General features: G+C 45.8%; 2 protein-coding genes across 2 annotated transcripts; one reads left to right on the top strand and one right to left on the bottom strand.

Moving 5' to 3' along the window:
• Positions 1–585: 585 nt before the first annotated feature.
• Positions 586–3,373, bottom strand: ptgr2 (prostaglandin reductase 2). Its single transcript, XM_015969597.3, has 8 exons — positions 3,121–3,373; positions 2,896–3,014; positions 2,498–2,689; positions 2,262–2,432; positions 1,963–2,172; positions 1,639–1,848; positions 1,512–1,551; positions 586–1,434 (listed from the first exon to the last, which is right to left on the bottom strand). Exons 1-8 carry the CDS (start codon positions 3,155–3,157, stop codon positions 1,370–1,372), a joined length of 1,044 nt encoding a protein of 347 aa, XP_015825083.2. The 5' UTR covers positions 3,158–3,373; the 3' UTR covers positions 586–1,369.
• Positions 3,374–7,696: 4,323 nt separating this feature from the next.
• mideasb (mitotic deacetylase associated SANT domain protein b) lies at positions 7,697–23,190 on the top strand. Its single transcript, XM_070547074.1, has 12 exons — positions 7,697–9,283; positions 10,985–11,251; positions 11,644–11,983; positions 12,134–12,200; positions 13,467–13,609; positions 13,692–13,795; positions 16,428–16,503; positions 16,783–16,871; positions 20,919–21,062; positions 21,150–21,269; positions 22,142–22,329; positions 22,764–23,190. Exons 1-12 carry the CDS (start codon positions 7,904–7,906, stop codon positions 22,993–22,995), a joined length of 3,150 nt encoding a protein of 1,049 aa, XP_070403175.1. The 5' UTR covers positions 7,697–7,903; the 3' UTR covers positions 22,996–23,190.
• The last annotated feature ends 1,368 nt before the right edge of the window (positions 23,191–24,558 follow it).

The raw sequence follows: 24,558 nt of genomic DNA, 5'->3' as shown, positions 1-24,558 counted from the left end.
TCTGTTCTGGCCAAGGTTACAAAAACATCTCTGCTGCACTTAAGGTTCCTAAGAGCACAGTGGCCTCCATAATCCATATGTGGAAGACGTTTGGGATGACCCTAACCTTTCCTGGAGCAGGCCATCCAGCCAAACTGAGCTACTGGGGGAGAAGAGCCTCAGTGAGAGAGGTAAAGAAGAACCCAGAGATCACTGTGGCTGAACTCCAGAGATGCAGTCAGGAGATGGGAGAAAGTTGTAGAAAGTCAACCATCACTGCAGCCCTCCACCAGTCAGGGCGTTATGGCAGAGTGGCCCATCAGAAGCCTCTCCTCAGTGCAAGACACATGAAAGCCTGCATGGAGTTTGGTACAAGACACCTGAAGGACCCCAAGATGGTGAGAAATAAGATTCTCTAGTCTGATGAGACCAAGATAGAACTTTGTGGCCTTAATTCTAAGCGGTCTGTGTGGAGAAAACCAGGCACTGCTCATCACTTGTCCAATACAGTCCCCACAGTGAAGCATGACGGTGGCAGCATCATGCTGTGGGGGAGTTTTTCAGCTACAGGATAACTATTTGCATACCCAGAACCTTCTCCAGGGTGCTCAGGACCTCAGACTGGGCCAAACGTTTACCTTCCAACATGACAATGACCCTAAGCACACCGCTAAAATGAAGGAGTAGTTTCACAGCAACTGACTGTTTTTGAATGGCCCAGCCAGCACCCTGACTTAAACCCAATTGAGCATCTCTAGAGAGATCTAAAGATGGCTGTCCACCAACGTTCACCATCCAACCTGACAGAACAGGAGGAATGGCAGAGGATCCCCACATCCAGGTGTTAGAAACTTGTTGCATCTTTACTAAGAAGACTCCTGGCTGTATCAGCTCAAAAGGGTGCTTCTACTAAATACTGAGCAAAGGGTCTGAATACTTAAGACCATGTGATACTTCAGTTTGTCTTTAATAAATCTGTGTACATTTCTAAAATTCGGTGTGTACATTAATGAGGGAAAATCTAATTGATTTTTAGCAAATGGCTGCAATATAAAGTGAGTGAAAAACTGATGGGAGTCTGAATGCTTTCCATATCCACTGTAATTCACCTTAAATCTCTACAAAAACTATTAATTCATTAATGTTGTCTCTTAAATCTAAAAATGACCAACCAGCTTTGCTGCCAAAACACATTTTAAACTAAAACCTGCATGCATCTGGCTTTACCTTGCTCATTGCTGCTTTCCATTTCTAGTTCACTTCCTAACATCTTGACTTCAGTTAATCAAATTATTACAAGAGTTCATTATAACAGCAGCAGAAAAGGACACTTGGGGGATAATTTAGCCAATTAGCAGGTGCAGCTCTTGTGGAAAGCGACTGATTTTCTTCATTCTGAAATTTTGACGATTTGCTTGCCAATGTTGCTGCCTTTCATCATAGAGCAAAATGCAACTGTAAAGAATAAAAACAAAATGATAAAAATATTGAGGGTAAAGAAGTCAGAAAAAATATTTTTACATAGTACCTACCTCCCATGTTTTCTATCCCATTCACCACAGTTTCTAGCACCTGCAGACAAGAAGCAGATTTCCAGTAAGCTGAAGGAGAGGCTAGTTTTTTGGAACTACTCAGACATCAGGTGCATTTCATCAGTACCTTGATCTGAGATGATTTGATCATCTGACTGAGCTCAAAGAGAGCAGCTTCTGACTTATTCATGTAGTCAAGCACCAGAAATCTCTCCCGAGTGATGTTCTGACTCTGCAGGATTTCTTGTGTCTTCTCACTGAGGGGCGGAGGGTATGGTACATCCTTGTTGTACTGTGAGATCTGCCCACATAGGATAACATGGCTGCCTTTGTTCATCTGGAGGTTAAAAGTGATTGGAGTGAATGTAGAATCTTGCAAAAAATAAAACCACAGGTACAAAATATTCATCTAGCAAAGCTCTCTCCAGTTAAAGATGACACTGATGCAAACCTGTGCCAGAACAGTGTCACTTATTGCACCTCCCACATTGTCAAAGTAAACATCTATGCCATCAGGACAGCTCTTCTTCAGCTGTGCTGAGACATCTTCTTTGCGATAGTTGATGGCTGCACTGAAGCTCAGGTCTTCAACTAAAACTTTGCACTTCTCGTCGGAACCGCAGATCCCGACCACCCTTACACAGCCATCTAGTCTGCCAATCTAGACAAAGCAAAAATATCAGATGGTTTGATTGTTTCTTCACTCTTACAAAATTCTTCTTTTGACCATCCGTCCCTTGCTGTATTTACCTGTCCTGCTAAGGAGCCGCATGCACCAGCTGCACCACTTACTACCATCGTCTGATTGGCTCCTTTGGTCACATGCCCCTTCTCCCTGACTCCCAACAGTGCAGTGAGACCTGGCATACCAACAGCACCCAGAAAGTAGGACAAATGCCCATCAGTCAACTGTAGGTCAACCTGCAATGAAAGACAGATGTTTAACAGTCAGACATAACAGTCTGACACTCAGCTATATGCCATACCTTCTGCAAGCCACTTCCTTTCATTATTGCATGGGTTTGCCAAGGCCAGTTGAATGAAGTGACCACATCTCCCTCACTGCAGGTGCTGCAGTGGCTGGTTTCCACCACGCCAATGCCTCCTCCGTCCAAACATTCAGACAGCTGCCATGGAGCTAGGTAGTCAGAGCCGCTGTCTTCATTCAGTCTGCATCTCTAAAAGCAATGATCAGAGGGAGAGATGGAGATGTGAGAGCATTTCCTGTGATGCGTTCACTGTCTTGTAGTGATGGTGTCCTTTTAAGTAGCTAATTATAATTCAAAGAGTTTAAAATTTTTTTAACCAAAATGCAAATTATAGGTTAAACAACTACAATGGGATAACATAGTTACAGCTGGAGACCATGGGTAAAGGCTGATACCATGTAAGGGTCGACTGAGAGGTAAAGCGTCCGAACAATAACTTCCCCATCATTCAAGTCAGACACCAAACTTGTCTCTTCCAGGCGGAAATGTTCAGGAGTTGGTTCGCCGTTTTTACCTGTATGAGCAAAATGTTTCAGAAAACGCCAAGAACACATGGAATAAACATTTTAGAACACAGTTATTACACATTTGTGGTGCGGGAAAAAAAATAGGTCACTCACCTGGTCGTGAGTTGAGAACGACTCTTTGTATATGCATGTCTGTGAAGTAACGTAGGCACTTCGAGTGGTGTTTGGGGTCTACAACGAATAACGAACTTAACAAATTAAGATAAAAGTGGAGATAGCGTTACAACAAAGCGTTAAACTATTCCCAAACCGATGTTTAAAGCGCTGTTTTGGTGTGTGTTTTGTATGCTAACAGAAAGTGAAGCGTATTGAGACCAGCAAAACAAGATATTTCCCTGCCAGCAGCTTCCGGTATTGTCAAAATTCTTTTAGAACGTTTGGTTTAAGTGTATATGATTAACTTTTATTAACACTATACTCTACATTTGGTTAATTTCACGAATTTTCCATATTAATTATTTGCTAATAATTGAAAAAAAAAATTTTTGATTCGGCCTGGAAACCGACACAATCCGGCGGCAGGGTGTTATCTTTTCTAGTCAAAGAGTTGCGGGTGCCAGCGCTGAGCGGTTAAGGGAACCAATTTGCAGACAGAAACGGTATGCACCCTCTGGGACATATTTTATTATTCGTTATCAGCTCTGCAGCATGCGAAGCCGTTAATTAAACACAGTTTTGTTGCTATTACCCACGTTACCATCAAAGGTTGTAAACGCGTTTAACGTGCTTGTGTTAGTGCTAGCTAGTGGCTAAAGTGAGTAAAACTGGTGACGCCTTGTGGAGGAATCTGAAAAAAATGGAGCGGTTTATAAAGACAGCAAGTCGCTGCTGTGTCAGAAGCAAACCGTCATCTTTAGCTGCAGCAATGCATCGTGAAAACAGCTTGAGGGAAGCTACTATTTAACGTAAGTAGCGTCCTTGCACGGCTGTGTTTGCGTGCGCGCGCGCGCGCGCGTGTGTGTGTCAGCTAATGCTAGTTGGTAGTAACCATCGACATTAATATAGGTGGTAACGGATCTGAAGCCCCTCCGTTCGCCGACAACCCTCGCTGCCGTTAATGCTGAGTTGCAATCAGCTGAAATCTGAATTTGAATTATTCCCTGCATGTTTTTAAAATACAGAGAGTTTATTTATATTGAATAGAACGTGGCCCGGTGACGGGGGATGTGTGCAATTTTGTCTAAACGTCCGATTGTTAAAACCATAGACTGTACATACATTGGTTAAAACCAATAAAACCACTGATACATAAAAGCAATCCTGCTGGGTAGCCTACTTCAAAATAAAAGCCGGTATTTAATCCTATCCAGTCATTGCTCATGTAGGAGTCCTATAATTAGCATGTTTAAATTGATAATTAACCTTATTTTGACATGTGTAAGACTCTTATTTTTGAAAATACATTTTTTGATTATGGACATTTTTCAGGACCGTCTTCAACATGCATGCATTTAACCTGGTAAGGAGCAAGGTTTTCCATTTGTCAGAAGTTTTTGGTGATAGTTTGAAATTATAGTAAATGTTTGATTAGATTATAGGAGATGCATTCTGCACAGTCAATAACTCACATATCACTAATGAACCACTAATGAAGAGTTTTTCAGACCTCTTCACTTGAAGTCATAAACCTTAATAATGCCTCAGGCCTAGTAATAAAACCAAGACATGGCATGAGACTCAAGTTTTTCTTTTTCCATTTTTACTCTTGATAGAGAATACGGTGAGGTTTTAACATGCACATCACTTGTTTGACTGTGGCTTTATCCGTGCAAAAATGTGGCTGATTATTGGTCCCCATCTGAGAATTTCTTGAGCCAAGCAAAATATGGATATGGTGAGATAAGGTAATGATGCAATCTGGTTTCTGATTCCTATGAGCTGTCTGAGTTCACAGACTGGGGGCAATAATATATTTTAATTTATTATCTAAGGTATTCATTCAATATATATGTATAGTTGCATGGACATAGTTTTGACTTTAGATGGGGGGGGGGGGTCAACCGGCATGAGGACGTGGTAAATATACAAAAAATATGTATAAAACTACAGCCTAGAGGCTCTTTATTTAATGTCAGGAATGCAGGACTGTCAAGTACACAGGTGGCAGGAACGGCCAATCACATGTTGGCAAGTATCAGCAGAGCCAATGGATGAGGTTGTGGACGGTTCCAATGGGAAACAGGCTTCAACACAAGTGGTTGTTTTCTGCTTGGTGCTAGTGCTCAACCAGTGTCTGTTTAATATAGCATAATATTGTTTTTGGATGGTAAAAAGTACAGGGGACAAAATTGACTTTGGATAAGGTGGGGGGACATCCCCCCCACCCCACCCCACCCCCAATAGAAATACTATGTCCATGTATAGTTGTTTTGTTGGTATTTTAAATCTATGAATAGGACAGAAATCTCCCAAGACTTTTTGATTTTTGTGTCTAATGGTTTAAGTATGTCTCTGTTTCCTAGAATTATCTGGAAAAAGTGAAATCACTCTACATTGCGTCGTGTTTTTTTTTCATGGCAACATTCCAAATATTCCCAGAACTTGTATTTTTTAAAGGAAACCGAGTGTGAGTGAAGCCGGGTGAGTCCGCCCCTTGTGTGTCGGAATTTCCCGCTTGGACTGACGGATCTGTTACGGCCACGGCGCGTGGCTTGTTAGAGGAAGCTCCTAAATTGGGTATGGGAGGAAGTGGGCGGGGTTTGAGACCTGACGGCGGCCGAGCAGCAGAAGGGAGGTGGGAATCACAAGACAGGCAGATCGAAACCGAGACTCGATGTACAGCAGCAGGCCGCGGTACCAGTGTTTTAGTGCAATCTTAGTGCAGAAATGTGCAACAAACAGCGGGTTTGCGCTGTCTGTGCACATTAGCGCGCCTGTTTTCCTGCCTCTTCTTAGTTGGATTGTGATTACCTTGCGAGCCCGTGTTTCTCCTCTCTTGGAGGGGTGCTGAAGCAGCAGCAGAAGAAGACAACAACAAATGCGTTAGGTCAGCAGCGAAGCATGAGTCAACCTCGGGGATGTGTGCGGTTATGATCGCGGGGCTGCTGGCCGCGCAGAGCTGCCAGTGCGCCGCCGTCAGCAGCCGCTTTCTTCCTAAACACCGTGAGTATCGGTGTGGACACCAACTTTTGTTTACCTCATTATTCGGGCTCGTCGCTAGCTCTGGACGGGACGTGTTTACCTTCTGACAGCCGAGCAGTGGCTCGCTCCAGACAGCCCTGCTGGTTGGGATAATCTCCTTTCTGCAACAAAGGGCTTCTCGTAAATAGCGCTGAGCTGGCTGCTGGCCTCAGAAAGAAAGTGATGTCCGCGGAGGGCTTGGGTTGGCCAGGAAGAGTCCTGAAGAGAGCATGGGATGTTTTAAATTAGAAGATGGAGATGGATTTAGCCCGGCTAATGGTGCTTGACATTTATTTTAAGCCAATTGACCGTGTTATGGGCTAAACCCTATGATTGTGTAAGGTTGCACTTGTGATGCGTCATGATGATCCTTCACCTCAAGAGATGTGTGTTTGTGTGTGCACGCGCGTGCTCGCACTGCTCTGTAATCTGCAGAACTGTGCACCTCTTCATCCCCACATGCCTGTGAGCTGGAGGGGACCATCACATGGGTGCTGCTGCGTTTGTTGGTCATTGCTTTTCTCTGTCAGTAGTGCCCCTGAGCCAGTGCAGGATCTGAACAGCTGCACGTGTCTATTTTAAGAAGCCAGGGTTTCACCAGGCCACCAAAGTAAAGGGTGACAATCATCGTGTGCTTCCTACGCTGTTATGAGTGGGTCATTTAGTGTTCATTTATGTAACCATCCTGTCAGATTGTTTCTTTGCAAGTGAGACAAACAATCTTTATGGCTTTTGTCTTTAGATTGCTGCTCTGAAGGTTTTCACAGATGGAATAATTGAAATTTGACCGTCTGCATGGTGCCAAAATCTGCTTGAAAACCTGGCTGTTATATAACACCCTATCAGCCTGGGTTGCCACGGTAATTTTCAAGATCCTCTGTAAGTCCTGTGAGGCCATTTTGACTTTTTTCACTTGCAGTCTCTTTGCACAGATCACTGCACCATGACTCATGTTTGCTCACTTTCAGTTGCCCTTCCTTTTTTGAGATGCCAGCCATAGTTCAAAGGGCAATGGTCCCTCTTTTTTTTTTTGCCTCTGATGAGTCACAAGGTAGTGAAAAGAAAAAAATAGGTTTGTCTCATGTTTGGTTTACTGCGTCTGTGTGGGCTGTTTGGCGGGGAAAAAAACACCTGATACTTTCCCTCACAGGTTGTGTGAGACGTGAAGGGTGTTAGAGTTGTAATCAGGCCAGTTAGTAAGGAGCTGTTTGTAAGTGTGTGTTTGTTTCTCATTGTATTGACATTTCCAGTAAGTATTGATTCAGCCCTTGGTGAGTTTCCACTAATAAACTAAGTTCAGGTCATATACTGTACTTATTTTCCTGTATGGTTGGGATCTATCTGTCATGTGAGCCAGCAAATAGACAGGTCCCTCCCCTGCATTGTTCACAGCCGATACCTTTTCAGCGGAGGTCTATTGTTGACAAAGCAAACAGCAGGTTTTTGCACGGCCGATGCTAATGAAGCCATTCTCTTTAGGGACCCCTCAGGTCTGATTGCCCAACCCTTGACCCCTGTCTCTTTCTCTCTTTGCAGGGTGTTGCTCGTGAATGAGGACTTCTTCAGATCTGATGCGCCCTGGCTGGAGACCTCCGACTAGGTCACAAAGAACTTCAGTGGGAGTTGAGGATAATCTCAGTTGAGCTGGATCCTGCGTGCACGGGTGTCAGCCAAGTCACACAGCTTCGTTTAGCGGATATATTTATGTTGATTGAGTTCAGTAAAGTACTCCGATTGATAAAGACTCGGAGTATTCATGCCCGTCATGAGTGTACCAGCCCAGCAGAAAGTGAGCAACAAAAGAACAGGCAAACGGATCACATTTTTTAATGATCATAGTGGAGACTCAATGAAGGAAGCTTCTCAACACCCAGATGGGACTTATTACGTCCCGAGTGGAACCGCCTCTGATCCTGGACAAAGTGAGGCAGCAAGCACGGTGACCTCCAATCCAGAGGCTCCACACATGTACCTCAACTCTGTGATCTTCAGCCCAGATAAGGGGGACCAGAACAGGGGTCACTATCAGCAGACTGTGCCCATGAAGTGGGCTCACCCGGAGCCCAGTCAGCAGCAGCCGTCGCTGTCCCAGCAGCAGAGAGCTGCCTCGTGGACCATACCTAACTGGGGCCCGCCATTTGCAAGCTACCCACGAGCTCAGAACACATTTTTGAAGTCAATACACGAGACGTCGGGCTTACAGCCACACCAACAGCCAACCAACAGGGAGGCAGCCAACACTCCAGCGCTGGACTGGGAGCAGCAGCAGCAGACTCAGGTCTTTCAGGAGACTCTGAAACCTGGAGTTCTGAATGCTCAGCAGCAGAGTGCATCCCACCCAGGGGGGAGCTCAGTCCTACAGTCCTTCCAGCTGGCCTTTGGTCAGCCCAAACAGCACCTACCAGCTTACTACCAGAACTTCCAAGGGAACAGGACCACACTGCCCAACCCACCTAACTACCCTGGGCCTAATGCTAAACCCTCGCATCACCTGCAGCCGCTACAGAATCCAGAGCAGATCCGCCAGCAACAACACCCCGTCATCCAGCAGCAGCTCCAGCACCATTCGATCATTCAGCACCAACACGTGGACCTACAGCAACAAAAGATGCACCAACAGCTTCAGATTCAGCCGCAAATGCAGCATCAGCAGTTGCAACAACAAAACCCCCGTGTGCTTAACTTTTACTCTGGTGGACAAAATGCACACCCCCATCCACAGGCTGTGGTCGTGCTCTCCCAGGAGTCCTCTGCACCAGCTCCCCCAAAGATTCAGGAACCCATCATCCAGGACATCACACCAGAACCCCAGCAGCCGTCCGATCCGTTCCAGGCTCCAATGCAGTCCGAGGCTGCATCGCAGCCTCAAACGCAGCTCCTGTCCCAAACTCAGCTTCGCAGATCCAGACGGCTTTCCAAGGAAGGTGGCGCACCCTCTGAGAACCCTTTTCTCCAAGTGACCTCGGATCAGACTGAGACAGGGATGCTCGGGTCAGAAAACGGGGCCCATGACGTCCAGGCGGCACCTACGGGTGTGATCCAAAGCACGCACAGGAAACGCCGCGTGTCCCAGGAGGTCAACCTGGAGATGCTCGCTCAGGAGGCCTCAGAAAGGAAGTCTCCGGCTCACGACAAGGTAAAGGCAAGCTCTTAAACCCAAAGTTATTGTAGCTTTTGCTCATTATTTTACTCTCAGCTGCTTTCTGTTCACCATCAGGAACAGAAAAGCTTGTAAACAAAAGAACTGGATGTTCTTAGTCCCAGTGCTGCAGAGTGGATTTCAGCTTCTCGCAGCACCTACTCCACACGAAGACTCTTAATTGCAAAAATTCCTGCAACAGTTTTGGGGGTGGTTAAGGAAATCTATTTCCTTGCGTTATCCTGGGGTGTAATTGCTGTGAGACTTCAACTCCCAGAACAGGAGTGTAAAGTGGAACAAACGGCCTGCTTGACTGCCAGAGAGAAGTGTGCCAAAGCTCGTGTTGTTTGTGATTAGCGTGTTGCTGGAAGAGAAGGAGAGCGTAATCAGCACTGGTGGGGAGAATCTGCTCCTCACATTTATAGCTCTTCATCTTTAACCAGGCTGCGTTAACCAGGCTGCGTGAAGTCGATCTGTTTTTATGTGTTGCTGCACGGGGTTGTGCAACAGGTCCTGTTGCCAAACAGCGGTTAGTCACTGTGTTTGTAGAGCAGCATGGCCATGCCTCATGGGTAGCAGATCATACAAGCTTGCATACCTCCCTGAGTGAGTGAGTGAGTGAGTGAGTGAGTGAGTGAGTGAGTGAGTGAGTGAGTGAGAGAGTGAGTGAGTGAGTGAGTGAGTGAGTGAGTGAGTGAGTGAGTGAGTGAGTGAGTGAGTGAGTGAGTGAGTGAGTGAGTGAGTGAGTGAGTGAGTGAGTGAGTGAGTGAGTGAGTGAGTGAGTGAGAGAGAGAGAGAGAGAGAGAGAGAGAGAGAGAGAGAGAGAGAGAGAGAGAGAGAGAGAGAGAGAGAGAGAGAGAGAGAGAGAGAGAGAGAGAGAGAGAGAGAGAGAGAGAGAGAGAGAGAGAGAGAGAGAGAGAGAGTGTGAGTTTAGAGCTGCCTGGCCTGCAGTGCTCAGCAGAATCTCTCTCCACAGCTCTGGTGTAAAGGCTGGAGTTTTCCACTAACAATAAAAAGCCAGTGTAGCCACCATGCTTCACGCCTCTCTGCCCGTGATGATGCAGCGTGCAGAGGGGCGTCGAGCATCTGCCTTAAAGTGTCTGGTAATGTGGCGGGTTTTGAAGCTGCTCCAGTCCGGAGCCGACAGTGGTTCTTAAGAGCACAAGCTGCTGATGCTCGCTCGATGTGGTTTTGCAAAAGAAAATGTGAAGAATGCAAAAAGGAGGAGGCGGTTCATTTGATGTCTGCGTAAAGTTTATGCTCTCTGTCATTTAAAAATGATGGTGCAACCATGCATTCTGTTTGGAAGAACGTCCACGAAGGCTAAGATGCTGCCCTGTGAATGTGTAATTACCTAATGAGACATTTTATCTGTTTTTGTGTTTGAATGCAAATTTACTCCACTCATTACAGTTAGGCGGCCTGCTTAAGCTGAATAACAGCTATCACGGTAAATGTATGTCTAAGTAAATGTATGGTTTTGTGCTCCGCTGGAGCTCCAAGCTGCAATTACGTTGTTGTTGGGGTGACATTCCTCCTGCTGTGTGATTCATGTCGAGTGATTTTCTTTGTGTGAGGATTCAAAAATGTGTCACCAGGAACTCTTACTGTGCCGATCAGGTTCTGAGCTGGTGTGTGTCTTCTGTATGCAAACGCTGGGTTAGAAGTAGAGTCACAACCTTTGGGTTTGCTGTTCAGGAGCCCCGCCGGCCGTGGAGTCCCACCGAGCCAGACGCCATGAAGCAGCCTCGAGACGACAGCTTCCTCCCGCTGGTCATCCCCGTGTCGGTTCCAGTCCGACGACAAGAGCCCTCGTCTCCCGTCCGAGACGACGCTGCGCTGGGCTCGACCTGGCCCCGCCGGCCACACAACGCCCCGGACCTCGGCCTCGCCGACCACAAGCCCTCGGTGATCGTCAACCGCAGACGCTCGCTCAGGAACTTCTCCTCAGACAGTTTGGAGCAGGTGGGCTCTCCGGTTTGTTGCTTGTGTCTTTGTTAAAGTAAATCAATGTTTCTGTTTGTTTACGGAACCGTTTACGAAGTTCTGCAGAAATCTGGGAGCTGATCAGTTGGGTTTTTACACGTTCCAGTTATGAATCCTTGATTTGCTTGATTCCCCCCTCCGATCTTCTGCTGTGCCCTTATCCACTGATGTGGAGGATTTGGTGAACTGGTTGCCCTGTCCCAGATCAGACAGATTAGCAGATTGTGGACATTGTGTCCCACACGGAAGGGGGGTGGGGTGGGGGGGGTCCCTTTTCCTTTTATCCAGTGTCTTTTAGTAAGATTAATGATGTAAAATATTATTTCACCACGAGATATTCTCACGACCAAATCATTACTTTTGCCTTCCAGAATGACAGCGCAGAGGGCGAGAGGGACGACGACGGCAAGAAGTCCAAACGACGCCCCCGACCAGAGCCGCTCTTCATCCCTCCGCCCAAACCCAGTGTATTCATCGCCCCGCCTGTTTATTCCAGCATCACACCTTACCAGAGCCACCTGCGCTCTCCTGTTCGCCTCGCTGACAACGCCGTCATGGTGCCCCCCTACACACCGCCGCCAATCCTCAGCCCCGTGCGAGAGGGCTCCGGCCTTTACTTCTCTACCTTCCTGTCGTCTGCTGCAGCAGGCGGCCCTGGCCTGCCGCCGCCTGCAACGCCCAAATCAGCCACACGCAGTTTGTTACGCTCTAGTGAGTACAGACAGGACCTTCTGCTAATCCCAAATGTCTTTACATCAGAACATAAGACCAGTTTAGGGGTGAATCAGGATGCATGATGGGTAAGTAACGGAACGTCTTCACACCGCCAGTTGTAACTTTCATTGTTTCATGTTTTTCCAGACAGCTGTGACATCACGCCGCCAGTTTTATCTGCTATGAACGAGACAACTCCAGTCAGCATTGAGCCGTGAGTGTTTTCCTTTGAGCTACGACCTCCAGTCGGGGTTGAATCAGTCGTCTTGAATTGGAACACATTTGAAGTTCAAAACCTGAGTATTTGGTTTGACCGTACGCGCGGCCACCTCGCCACTGGAGTCTGCTTTATCTTTCCTGTTCCTGTCACGCACAGCTAGACGAGTAAAAGTTATTTTTTTATTCTTTTTTATCCAATCAGAAAAAGGGGTTCTCCGGTTAACAAGCGGACTCTCACCTGTCAGAAACGGTTCTCCTGAGTTGCTGCTGGCTGTAATCAAAGTTTCATTTTTGGAGAACTCTGAAGCTCCGGCTCTGCAGTAGCTGGTAGAAATGAAAATCTGTGGCGTGAGCTGATGCTTGGACACCATAAAAGAAATTCCTAAAACGATTTCACCAAAACACTTTTCCTTCTTTTTTCAAACGGCCTTATCTTACGTTTGGGTTGATGGTTGCAGTTCTGACGTTTTCAGCTCCTGCCTGTATAGACCAGTTCTCCCTAACGCTGCTCCCCGAGGCCCGCTGTCCTGCGTGTTTCAGATGTTTTCCCGCTCCGAGTCCCCTGATTTAAACTCACGAGTCATTTTTTAGGCCTTTGCCGAACCCGACGACAAGCCGATGGAGCAATTCACTCCTCTGAATAAGGTGTGTTGTTACAGGGAGACGTCTAGAGCACGCAGGGCGGTGTGAAGGAAACCTGAGTGGCCGTTATGAAAGAATGATGCAATCCTGTATCAACATAAGAAATAACCCTGAAGACATCGCAGCTTCGTTTTCCTTAAACCAAAGTCGGGGCACTTTTCCTTGACACCAGAGCGTGGTGGTGCAGGCGGGAACTCGGCACGTGTAGAACCCGTTTTAACCAACAGGAAACACTCAAGAGGGGACAGAACAGCTACGACGACTCCAGCGGACTTGTTGGGACAGAAACAGGAGCAGCCGTGCCTCAGAAACTCTTTCAGTCTGATACTTTATTCTTTGCAGACATTTAGCAAAAGTGGATTTTTCCCCTGAAAGGCTGCTTTGGTCTGTCTATTTAATTCAATTCAGTTTATTTACATGGCACCAAGTCACACCCTCTACACCGTTCCTCTTGCTTTGTGTGATGAGATGGAGAGACGACATCTTGTTGAAATTACAAACTTATTCACCATTAAATATGTCGATTTATGCAAAAAAAAACATACTTCAAAAAAGAACGGTGGTTTTTAGTGTGAAGGGCAATCTGTGTAGACACTGATGCAGATCTCTTCCCATACAGACGGATAAATATTGGGTCGCGGTACCAGGCAGAGGTGCCGGAGCTGAGGCAGCGGTCTGCGGTCCAGTTGGATCATCATCCCGCTGAGCTGGTTTTCGCTCCTCTGAATGAGCAAGAGTTAAAACCAGACTTTCACAAAAAAGGTAACCTGAAAACAAAACAAAAAAATAAATGGACAGCATGAGTAGATTTTATTCTAATTTTCCAACCCTGGTCCCCTTTCAGTGGAAGACCTCATGCACCTGGCCTGCTCCAGTGTTTTGTGTGGAGGAGGCACCAACCAGGAGTTGGCCTGCCATTGTCTGCACGAGTGCAAAGGGGACATCGTGGTGAGTGCGGCGGAACAATCTGTATTTTTTCTGTATTATTCCTTTGAATAACAGGGAAGAGTAGTTGTGTTTTCCTGCTGCAACACACACGACGCATGCTTTCACTCATAAAAATCACTTTCATTTACTCTGATGATGCGTTCACAGATCAGGATGATTCACATTTTTTTATTTCATTGTTTCTTAGCAATAATGAGTTTGAAAATCAGATGCTTGAGTTGCAGATGAAGCCAGCTGTGCTGAGTATTGTCTGATTTAGGTTTTCGGGTGAATCTGTAGTTTTTTTCTCCATATTTTTGTCCAACCCTGTCTTCATGTGTGGAGCTCATCTGTGTTCTCGAGCCAAATTAAACAAGACGGTTGCTAAGCTTTCCCTTGTGCACACGTAGAACAAAAAAAGGCCATTTCAGGATGTTTGGTGTTGAGAAAAAGCCATTCATTCTTGGTGCTGGAGCACTCGGCAGCTCGGACCAACACGGGTTAAAAACAGAGGCGCAGCTTTATTAGACTTTCATGCTTTCTGGGGCAAAATTAAAAGATAACATGCAGTTAAACAAACATCCTTACACTTTTTGCAGACTGCCAATCAGAAATGTTTTATTATTTACTCAAAATAATATTGCATTGAAATTTGTAGGTCATAGTTAAAATTACGGCGCTCAGCATAAACGAGTGCACCCCACGACATTTGTCAGAAAACCTTTAGTTTCCTGTCAGAATCAACATTTTCTATGAGATACCGAACTACAAATTTACTGTTGATTGCAAACATTTGTTCATTTGCACACACACACACAAAAGTGATTTTCCTAACAAATCCGTTCAAAATGAGTATTATAGTCTCAGTAGAAAAGCCATACGTGAGACTACAAAATTCATAATAACAGGAATTCAACCACAGGTGAGTCTAATGATTCATTTAAGAGGTGTCCAGCAGGCAGGTGACTATAAAGAGCATTCCTTAATAAAGAAAAGTCCTTCCCTGTTCATGCCGTCAGCGACGGCTCCGCATGGAAGAGGAATGTCACAAAATCTGAGAACGGAAACTATTTCTTTACACAAAGAAGGCGAGGGCTACAAGAAGATCAGCAAAACTTAACATATCTGTCAGAATACTGAAGCAAAAGTGATCCAAACGTTTAAGAAACCATCTCACAGAGACGTCCAGGCCCTTCGCAGAAGTGAACATCTCGTCAGGAGCTTCTTCTACTTCCATTTTTGGTTCTTTTTAAAACACAGATGAGGTTTTTCTTTACCTTGCGTCTTCTGATGAGAAGGGTTGAAGAAAATTCGCTAAAGCAGTAGAAACCAAACTGGAGTGACCGTTTCCCGTGACACCATACGTCTGCAGAGGAGTAGCATGCATGGGTATCGTACACGAAGGAAGCCTCTCCTAAAGCCCATGCACAACAAAAGCACGCCTAGAATTTACCCATGATGAAAGAGCTTAAGACTACGGGGACTCTGGAGGGATGAGACAAAGATCACTGTTTTTGGAACCAATACTCTTTTATGTTGAGCGCTGTACATCTCCATAAATGTGAGATTTGGTGATTCTGCACATTTGCTCACCAAACGTTTCTTACACGTTTATATACCCCCTTTTAATCCCCCCGCGTGCGTGCGGACATGCAGGCATCAGTCGTCTCCGGTGTATCTGGACAATTATTAAACGGAAATGACTGATTTACACATTTTCACTTTGGCTTCGTACTGAAGCTCTGTGGCGGACTGAGATGAATGTGATAATAACACTGGTTGGTTGTTTAGCCTCGGGCAGAACAATGCTGCTGTTTGCAGGAGTTGCAACAATAAGCCAGTTGGTTCCACTTTTCATGAATTTCCTCTGAAATATTAGCGTTTCGTTGTTTGTGCTCAGAAACTGAGAATGTTTCCACATCTAACGTTTCCAGGCTTCACTCAAAAGCAGCTTAACGGTTAAATAAAAAGGCAACCAAGCTGTAAATCTGCAGATCAGAAGAAGCCCTCAATGTTAATATCCTCTCAGGCGTTTGGGAGTGATTCATGCTCCACCGATCTGACTGGACAGATCAGCGCTCCACCCGGGTTGCAGCAATAAAATATCCTGTGCTGCGTATCTGTTGCAGCACGGCTCAAATGCCGATGACATCAGAGCTTAACTTAAGACAGCTGCAAAGAAAAACTCAACAGGAGTCAATAAAAACAAGCAGCTTGGTGCTCCGTGTGCTGTCGACAGGGAGGTCGTTGGAAAGTGAGTGGACATCGCGGGGTTCCCTTCTGACTGGTTCTGAATCAGCTGCAGATCACCGAGACTCTAAATCCTGATGATGTGTGAGCAGACGTCCGATGCTGTGCTTCACTTTTCCGCTGATGGAGACTTCTATCTCTGGCGACCAGCGCCGGGCCTGCGTTGTCTAGGAAACAATGAGGGGGTGGGACGGGGGCTGTCAGCACCCACTCTCTGCAGCAGGCTTCCTACATCCGTGCAGCGTCAGATGGAGAGGAGAGTTGTGTCTTACGAAGACGCTGAAGCGGTCTTATTTTTCAGGAGAGATGAAGATGATTCATTTCTCATTTCCTGCCTGCAGCCGGTTCATTGTTTGGGCCCGAGTGTGAAAGCGTGTTGGTTATGTGTTCATTTCTCCTGCAGGCTGCTCTGTCCCTGCTGATGCTGAGGGACCCCATCTTCCCCAAGTCTAATCACCTGTCCAACTACCACTACTCAGGTAATTCAGGCATGACACAATGAGCTCCGAGTCATCCCTTAGAGCAGCTGCAGCAGCGAGAGTGGTGCCGGTCTGTAGAGGATTGTGGGGGGGGGGGGGGATGGGGGGCTACAGCATGTGCTTAATCCCAAGCTGAAGACAGGAGAGCCTTTGTTCGTCTAGTGATTTTTAAGTGTGGTTTTAAATGGGGGATGGGACGGAGCTCGTCTCCACACACAGATTGACGTCTTTATGTTTTGTCTCTCTCCATGTGTCTACCTGTCCTCCTCTGGCCCACAGGGTCTGACAGCTGGACGGCAGCTGAGAGGCGACTGTTCAACAAAGGCATGGCTGCGTACAAAAAGGACTTCTTCATGGTGCAAAAAGAGGTGTGTGTGTGTGTGTGCTTTCAGGCTGAATGGGAAGGAAACTCAACTTGTGCGGTGGAGTGAAAATGCCACGGAGGTTGTGTGAGCTGACAAACCCACAATGGTATCGCTCGCCCTCTGCGAGTGGGCGAAGGAAAGGGAAAGACGGTCGCTGTGGAACGGTGTTTCCGTTTCCAGTTTCATTAGACCCGTCGTCGGGTTGTCCCCCCCCCCCCCCAAGCATGGTTTGAATCAGGGTCAGAAGGTCTGGGTGCTTCATGTAGCATACACACACGCTGCAGTTTGACTTTTCATATTTTGTCACTTTAAATATTACAAATAAGGATTCAACACGATAAAAATACTGTGGTACAGAAAGTATTCAGACAGTTATATTGCAGCCATTTGCTAAAATCTGTTAAAGTAATTGTTTTCCTCACTAATGTACACACAGCACCTCATGTTGACAGAAAAACCCTGAATTTTAGAAATTTTCTGCAGATTTATTAAAAAAGAAAGTGAAATATCACATGGCCCTAAGTATTCAGACTCTTTGCTGCGACACTCATATTTAACTCAGGCACTTTCCATTTCTTCTGCTCATCCTTGAGATGGTCCTAGCCTTCACTGAAGTCCAGCTGTGTTTGATTATACTGATTGGACTTGATTAGGAAAGTCACACATCTGTCTATATAAGACCTTACAGCTCACCATGCAGGTCAGAGCAAATGAGGTCAAAGGAACTGCCTGAAGTAGCCTGGCAAGCCAGACTAAATAAATGTATTATTTAGTCTGGCCATGCTCAATTGACGGCTCTCGGTTGTGGGGCGGGTTCTACCGTTGTCTTTCAAATGATCTCCGCATTCCACTGGACAATGAATGTGACATACTCTTGTTTCACTCTGTTGCATCATCCCACCCACCAGGCATATAGAGTGCCCTGATTGGCCCACAAAGCGGATAAAGCTCTGTGATTTGTTCACTAAGCAGATAGAGCATGATTGGCCCACCATTATGGACCAATCACAGCTCTTTATGTGTTTGAAACCCCTCTAGAGAGCTGTGATTGGCAAGCCAGAGTCCTGGTAGGAGCTGCTGAGGTTCCAATGGAGCATGCCTAGACCATTCTTTGCAATGCAAGAATTTGGTCTAGTTCACTAGGCTATGCCTGAAGAGCTCAGAGACAGAACTGAGGCAACGCACAGATCTGTTCTGGCCAAGGTTACAAAAACATCTCTGCTGCACTTAAGGTTCCTAAGAGCACAGTGGCCTCCATAATGCCTAAATGGAGGACATTTGGGATGACCCTAACCTTTCCTAGAGCAGACTATCTGGCCAAACTGAGCTACTGGGGGAGAAAAGTCTTGGTGAGAGAGGTAAAGAAGAACCCAGAGATCACTGTGGCTGAACTCCAGAGATGCAGTCAAGAGATGGGAGAAAGTTGTAGAAAGTCAACCATCACTGCAGCCCTCCACCAGTCAGGGCATTATGGCAGGGTGGCCCATCAGAAGCCTCTCCTCAGTGCAAGACACATGAAAGCCTGCATGGAGTTTGGTACAAGACACCTGAAGGACCCCAAGATGGTGAGAAATAAGATTTGTTGATCTGAGACCAAGATAGAACTTTGTGTCCTTAATTCTAAGTGGTCTGTGTGGAGAAAACCAGGCACTGCTCATCACTTGTCCAATACAGTCCCCACAGTGAAGCATGGCGGTGGCAGCATCATGCTGTGGGGGTGTTTCAGCTGCAGGGACAGGATAACTATTTGCATACCCAGAACCTTCTCCAGAGTGTTCAGGACCTCAGACTGGGCCAAACGTTTACCTTCCAACATGACAATGACCCTAAGCACACCGCTAAAATGAAGGTGTGGTTTCACAGCAACTCTGTGACTGTTCTTGAATGGCCCAGCCAGCGCCCTGACTTAAACCCAATTGAGCATCTCTGGAGAGACCTGAAGATGGCTGTCCACCAACGTTCACCATCCAACCTGACAGGAGAACATCTGCAAGGAGGAATGGCAGAGGATCCCCACATCCTGGTGTTAGAAACTTGTTGCATCTTTACCAAGAAGGCTCATGGCTGTATCAGCTCAAAAGGGTGCTTCTACTAAATACTGAGCAAAGGGTCTGAATACTTAGGACCATGTGATACTTAATTTATTAAAAAATAAAAACTGTGCAGAAATGTAAAATTCTGTGTTTTCTGATCAACATGGGGTGATGTGTGTACAATAATGAGGAAAAATGAACTTAATTGATTTTAGCTGCAATAATACAGAGTCAAAAACTGACAGGGGTGTGAATACTTTCTGTAAAAAACAAAACAAAAAGATGTTTCTCGATATTAAAGCTAATATTCTAAAATGACATAATTTATTTTCTTATATTTAAAAAAACTGTATTTTGCTCCTAATAGTATTAATACTTGAATAATATATCTAATCACATATTTATTTATTTTACTTTTGATACAAATTGAGAAGGATAGGAAACAATATCGGCAGTTATTCTGTATAAATCACTTAATTTCATGTTCCGACGACAGATTTTATTTCTATTTGTCATCATTTTGTAACGACTTCTGTGGTGGACCATGAAACACCAGCTGGTGTTCCTTAGGTCTTCTCAAATCACCTCAATCCTTATAATGAAGGATCGTTGATAACACATTTAGTCTAAGATGGTAAAACGGTTGTAAGAAGATAAAAATGGCTGAAGAGATAAACGTCTACATTCATATTTGAGCACATTAGCAGAGAAAACCTGAGCCAGGAGTCTATGGGAGTCGACTTTATGCCTTGGTCCCGCCCCGGTTGCCTAGGAGATACATCATCAGGAACCGCCAAGGCGTGTTCTGATCATGTTCTATGGAGGCGTCTGTCCTCCCTTTGTTAGCCGTTAGCTAGGATACACTGGAGCTGTTTTGTAGCCTAGCCTTGATCAAACATCCCAGAATACAGTGCAGCATTTTTAAAGGGATGGCGCATCAGGAGCCAGCAGCTACTTTTGGGGCCAATTTCCTGCTTAAATGTAAGTCAACTAATTGTAGCTATCAGACTGATATCTAAAATGTTTTTTAGATCCACAGCAGTTAGCTACGCTTGGTTAGATGCTAGTAGTTGCAGCTTCAGTGGCTAGCAGGTAGTAACTCGCCTACATATTTAATTTAACCAATATATACACAATTTAAAAAGTTTAAGGCTCGTTATATATTTATATTGAAACTTATATGTATAAAATATAACTTTACCTCATGTCACATGACATGACGAGACCGCCATGGGAGCCGCGGTTGCGTGATGCAAGTCTGTTCCATTTAATCGTTTTCTTTGACCAAGGAAGGCCAGTGTCCTCCTGAGCTAAGCGCCTGACCTAACAAGACATCGCCTTGCTAGGCCAGGTGCCTTGACATTAAGAAACATCCTCTGACTTTTACTTTGTGGCTCTGCAGGTGAGAACCTGAGGAACCGCGAAGCCACATATTTTGGCCATTTTGAAGTGTGTATGTGTGTAAATGTTATAATCACTAGCTAACCTTGTAGATGGCTCCCTGAACAGCCTCTGTTTGGAGAAATTGAGTTTATTTCTTTAGGACTGGTTCCTCTGTATGCGGAGAAGCACCGGGTCTACTCCGGGCCCCTCCTGGATGACGGATCTTCTCACCAAGAAACTAATCTCGGCCACTTGTATCCGCAGTCTTGTTCCTTCGGTAACTACCCAAAGCTCGTGACTGTAGGTGAGGGCAGGAACGAAGATCAACCAGTAAATTGAGAGCTTTGCCTTCCAGCTCAGATCTTTCTCCACCGCGACAGATCGGTACAACCCCGGCATCTCTGCAGACGCAGCACCAATCCGCCTGTCGATCTCGAGTTACATTAATAGTATTTTTCTAAACCGAAGCTGTTCAGCAGTCAATTTGCAGCAAGTGAGAAGTTGCAGGGGGAGCAGGAATCGGCTCTCTGGCATCTCATCAAAATTCATTTTGAGCGATAAGAGCGTAGTGGTTTTGGCAGCGTGAGAGTCCAAAACTAATCAGGACTATAACGGCTCTTCTCCTGGCTTACAGGTGACCACTAAAACCGTGGCGCAGTGCGTGGAGTTCTACTACACGTACAAAAAACACGTGAAGATCGGCCGCAGCGGAACACTGATTTACGGCGAGACGGAGCCTTTGGAGAGCCGGGTGGCTGAGGAGGAGCTGGACCATAAGGTCAGTCACATGACTGCTTCAGGATCTCTGACAGAAGAAGAAGAAGAAGAAGAAGCTTTTCTTGTAACTGCTCCCTTTGGCTAACAGGGCTCTCAGAGACTGGAGCCACAGCAGGAGGAGGACAGCAGGAAGTGGGAAGGCTCAGCTGACAGGAAACAGGATGTTTGTCCCATCAGGGTGACACACACGCTGCCGTCCACGGAGAATGTGAGTGTGAGATTAACCCTGCATGATGCAGATTTAACCCTATTTAGTGTTTTTCTTAATACAACATAAAGTCTTTGCCTCCCCGTCCGCATAAACAAAACAAATTCACAAACAGGAACTCAACTGCCAAAATAAAAGCATAAAGCAGCAATAAAAACAAAAAGCTATTGTTAATTGTCCTCATCTCTGCAGCCAGACGACGTGTGCTTTTTGTGTTTTACGGTACTGTTGGTGCAGAGTTCAGCCACATAAATATGTGATAAAACTCAGGAACTGATCCATTCTTCCTAAGAATTATTGATTGTTTTTAAGAAAGTTTGTAGTGTATGCAGCCGGGTTATTTCTCAGAGCCTGGGCAGTGTTATGTCACATACAGTAGGACATTTCCCTTTTCATCTATTCTTTTACATCCATTTATTGCACATAAGTGTTTATTTTTAAACCGTTTTAAATAGGAAACATTAAGAAATTTGCTTTTAAAACATTTTTTTTCTTTGGCTTTTCAAATGTGTGCAAACTTTGCACATCCTCCAGCTGCAGAATATCTGTGGATAAAAGCACATTTTGTCCCCAAATCCTCCTCACTCCTGGTTTAGAACTCTGGTTTTAGGTTTTGTCCTTTTAAACTCCAGACTTGGTGGATAGGTGTGCTGCCCCCTGCTGGGCACTTTGAAGAACAGAATTTGTTTTGACTCCATCATGCCTGAAACGAAACAATGACTCAGCAAATTAAAAACAACTGTTGTTCATATCATATTGCATGCTGTTGTCACTGTTCATGAAAGCTGCTGGTATATTGCCTCCAGACTAGTTACCTCCCACTCACTACCCCCAAGACTTAATGACACACGTGTGTTTCGTTTGTCCCGCAGACGGTCCTGATCATGAAGAGCCATGATGACATCGGGAGGGAGCAGCCATTGTCCCGGGTCATCCACCAGCCGCCTCCTCCCAGCTCCAAACCCCGCTTCGACGGCAGCACGCGCAAGACGAGCCCCTCGACGGGCAACAAGACCTCCGTGGCTCAGGAGGGGGAGTTCCCCTGCAAGAAATGTGGCAGGTTAGCAAACCGAAAACAAGATTCTGCTGTTTGTCCCACTTGGAGTAGGATTTAGTAAACGGAAGCGTCTCCTGGTGTCTGCTTGGAGGAATGAACCATCCTGTCGTGCTTTGGTTGGATAACAGCTTGTCCCCCGGCAACACCGGCCTGTTATTGCCAGCTGTGTCCTAGCAACAGAGTAGATAAGGCCAATCACGTCGCTCACCGATTCAGAAGAGCTGCTTTTGCTCTTTAACTGCTGAAGCAGCTCAGAGGTTTTAATATCCGTCATTATTTCTTACAAAGAGTGGAAAGCTCCTGCTGGTTGAGGCCTTCCAGGAGGAATCAAATCTGATTTAGAAAGTGTTAAAGGAGCTAAAAGTCTGTTTAGGAGCCTTTTGAGTTCTAATCTGTCAGATAAACTCAGAAAAAACTTTTTTCTCTCCATGCTGCAGGATCTTCTACAAGGTGAAGAGCCGCAGCGCCCACATGAAAAGCCACGCCGAGCAGGAGAAGAAGGCGGCGGCGCTGAGACAAAAGGAGGCAGAGGAACGAGCGGCAGCAAAGGCAGCCGCCGAGGCTGCTGCCATCCTCGCCGCGCGGCAGCACAGTGGGACGCGGCAGCTGGGCGGCGACAGCACCAACGACGACTCGTCGGATGGAGAGGATGAGGACTGGCGGCATTAGGAGGCACCAAACAGGAAGAAGAATTTTTCATTTAAAAATGATCCCTTCAGTGAGTTTTCTGCAGATTTTTTGTGGAACTGAAAACTGTGCTGCCTTCAGGGACACGTGGACACCCCGCCGTGGTTTAAGGTGTCCGAACTCCCGGCCCCATCCTTTATACTCGGCTTGTAAAGCTTTCCATGAGTAACCTCTGCTCACAGGGCTCAGTGAAATCAAAGCCATGCTGCCACTCGACGTCGTCCTGTTTCGTCTCCGCCGCGGCCTTCCTCAGCACTTTCAGTCTGCTCTCACCAGCAGGTGTGGGACTCCCTTTTGTTTTGTTTTTATTGACCGGCACGCTTCTGAACCTCCTTCCCAACCGCCGAGCGTCAGCTGAAGTCTGGACCCTGACGGGCCGGTGGACACCGCTCTGCACTAACAGCTGCCAAGCATGAAAAAGGTTCTGGGCCGCAGTCACCTGACACCGCCATCACCTTATAGCGGCTCCGTTTGTTCCTCACTGTCGATGCCTTGGATGTTGAGATGGTTTTTATTTCAGAATGACAATCAACTTTACACTGTGGATTTTCTTTTTGATGAATAAGTGTAAATATAACCTTTACTTTGTAGCTGCATTGCATATGGTAATTGTTGTTTTTCTGTGAATATCGTTGGTGATGATTAATATTATTATTATTATTATTATAACTTGGTTTTGGCTGCAGTTTTATTAAGCGCTTTTTTATGTCCTATTTTTATTGTTTTCATTTAATTTAAGCAGAAAAAAAACTCGAATTTCTCCTGGCTGCCTGTTAGAACTGTGATTTATCTTATTTTTTGTTTTTTGGGAGCCAGAAATGAAGAAAAAGCAGAAACGTATGTGCAATAGAACAAGTCGACCCCCAAATTTTTATTTAATATTTTTATCCGAGTGGTCACAACCCCCCCCCGCCTATGTGTTAAGCAGCTGCCTCCCTGTCAGCCCTGGCTGTAACTGATGGGAGGCAGACGGTAGCACTCCACAGATACAGAAACGCAAAACAACACTTTTCTGTTATTTGTTACTTTTGCAGGTGTAAACAAACCCCACTCCTGTGATGTGTCAATAAAAGACTAACTTTGTTCTGCAGGCTTTTAGAGAAGCTGAACCAGACGTTTAAAACCCAGATTTAGACGAAAGCTCCTACCTCAGAGTTGTAGCCCTCCTGTTTTCCAGACTGTTATGTTAGAAACCGAGTTCAAAAGATTGTTTACACCCTCCTAAAGCCTGTTGGTGACGGTGAGTAATTTACCCACAGATTCTTATTCCTGCGCTAAAAACACAATTTCTTATTTATTTTCAAATGACAAGAAAACTGGATCTTTGCTATGAAAGTGTGCAGATTGTCACAGCCTTGAAACCTGGGCTAGAGAAGGGTGGCGTGACACCGGAACTGATTTTATTTTGAAAGGCCAGTATGAAGTCCTGGTCCCTCCAGGCTTCCGTACTGCTTTCACCCCGTTCATCTTGTTGCTGAGTTGGACCGTTCAAGTGGCATTTTCTGATCTGTCTGTTGCTACGTACCTGCGTGTTGAAAGGCCTTC

This window comes from Nothobranchius furzeri, chromosome 18 (assembly GCF_043380555.1).
Source record: "Nothobranchius furzeri strain GRZ-AD chromosome 18, NfurGRZ-RIMD1, whole genome shotgun sequence".
In the NCBI taxonomy this organism is placed as follows: Eukaryota; Metazoa; Chordata; class Actinopteri; order Cyprinodontiformes; family Nothobranchiidae; genus Nothobranchius; species Nothobranchius furzeri.
Note: the sequence above shows the minus strand (reverse complement) of the source record. Positions and strands in the feature narration are given on the sequence as shown.

Bases quoted from the DNA above. Each gene is read 5' to 3' on its own strand.
- ptgr2 (XM_015969597.3), bottom strand. From the start codon at position 3,157: ATGCATATACAAAGAGTCGTTCTCAACTCACGACCAG. The intron at 2,173-2,261 runs GTAAATACAGCA...TGCTTTGTCTAG, and splicing joins GCGGCTCCTTAGCAGGACAG to ATTGGCAGACTAGATGGCTG. The intron at 1,435-1,511 runs GTAGGTACTATG...TATTCTTTACAG, and splicing joins TGGGATAGAAAACATGGGAG to TTGCATTTTGCTCTATGATG.
- mideasb (XM_070547074.1), top strand. From the start codon at position 7,904: ATGCCCGTCATGAGTGTACCAGCCCAGCAGAAAGTGAGCAACAAAAGA. The intron at 11,984-12,133 runs GTGAGTACAGAC...ATGTTTTTCCAG, and splicing joins ACGCAGTTTGTTACGCTCTA to ACAGCTGTGACATCACGCCG. The intron at 22,330-22,763 runs GTTAGCAAACCG...TCCATGCTGCAG, and splicing joins CCCTGCAAGAAATGTGGCAG to GATCTTCTACAAGGTGAAGA.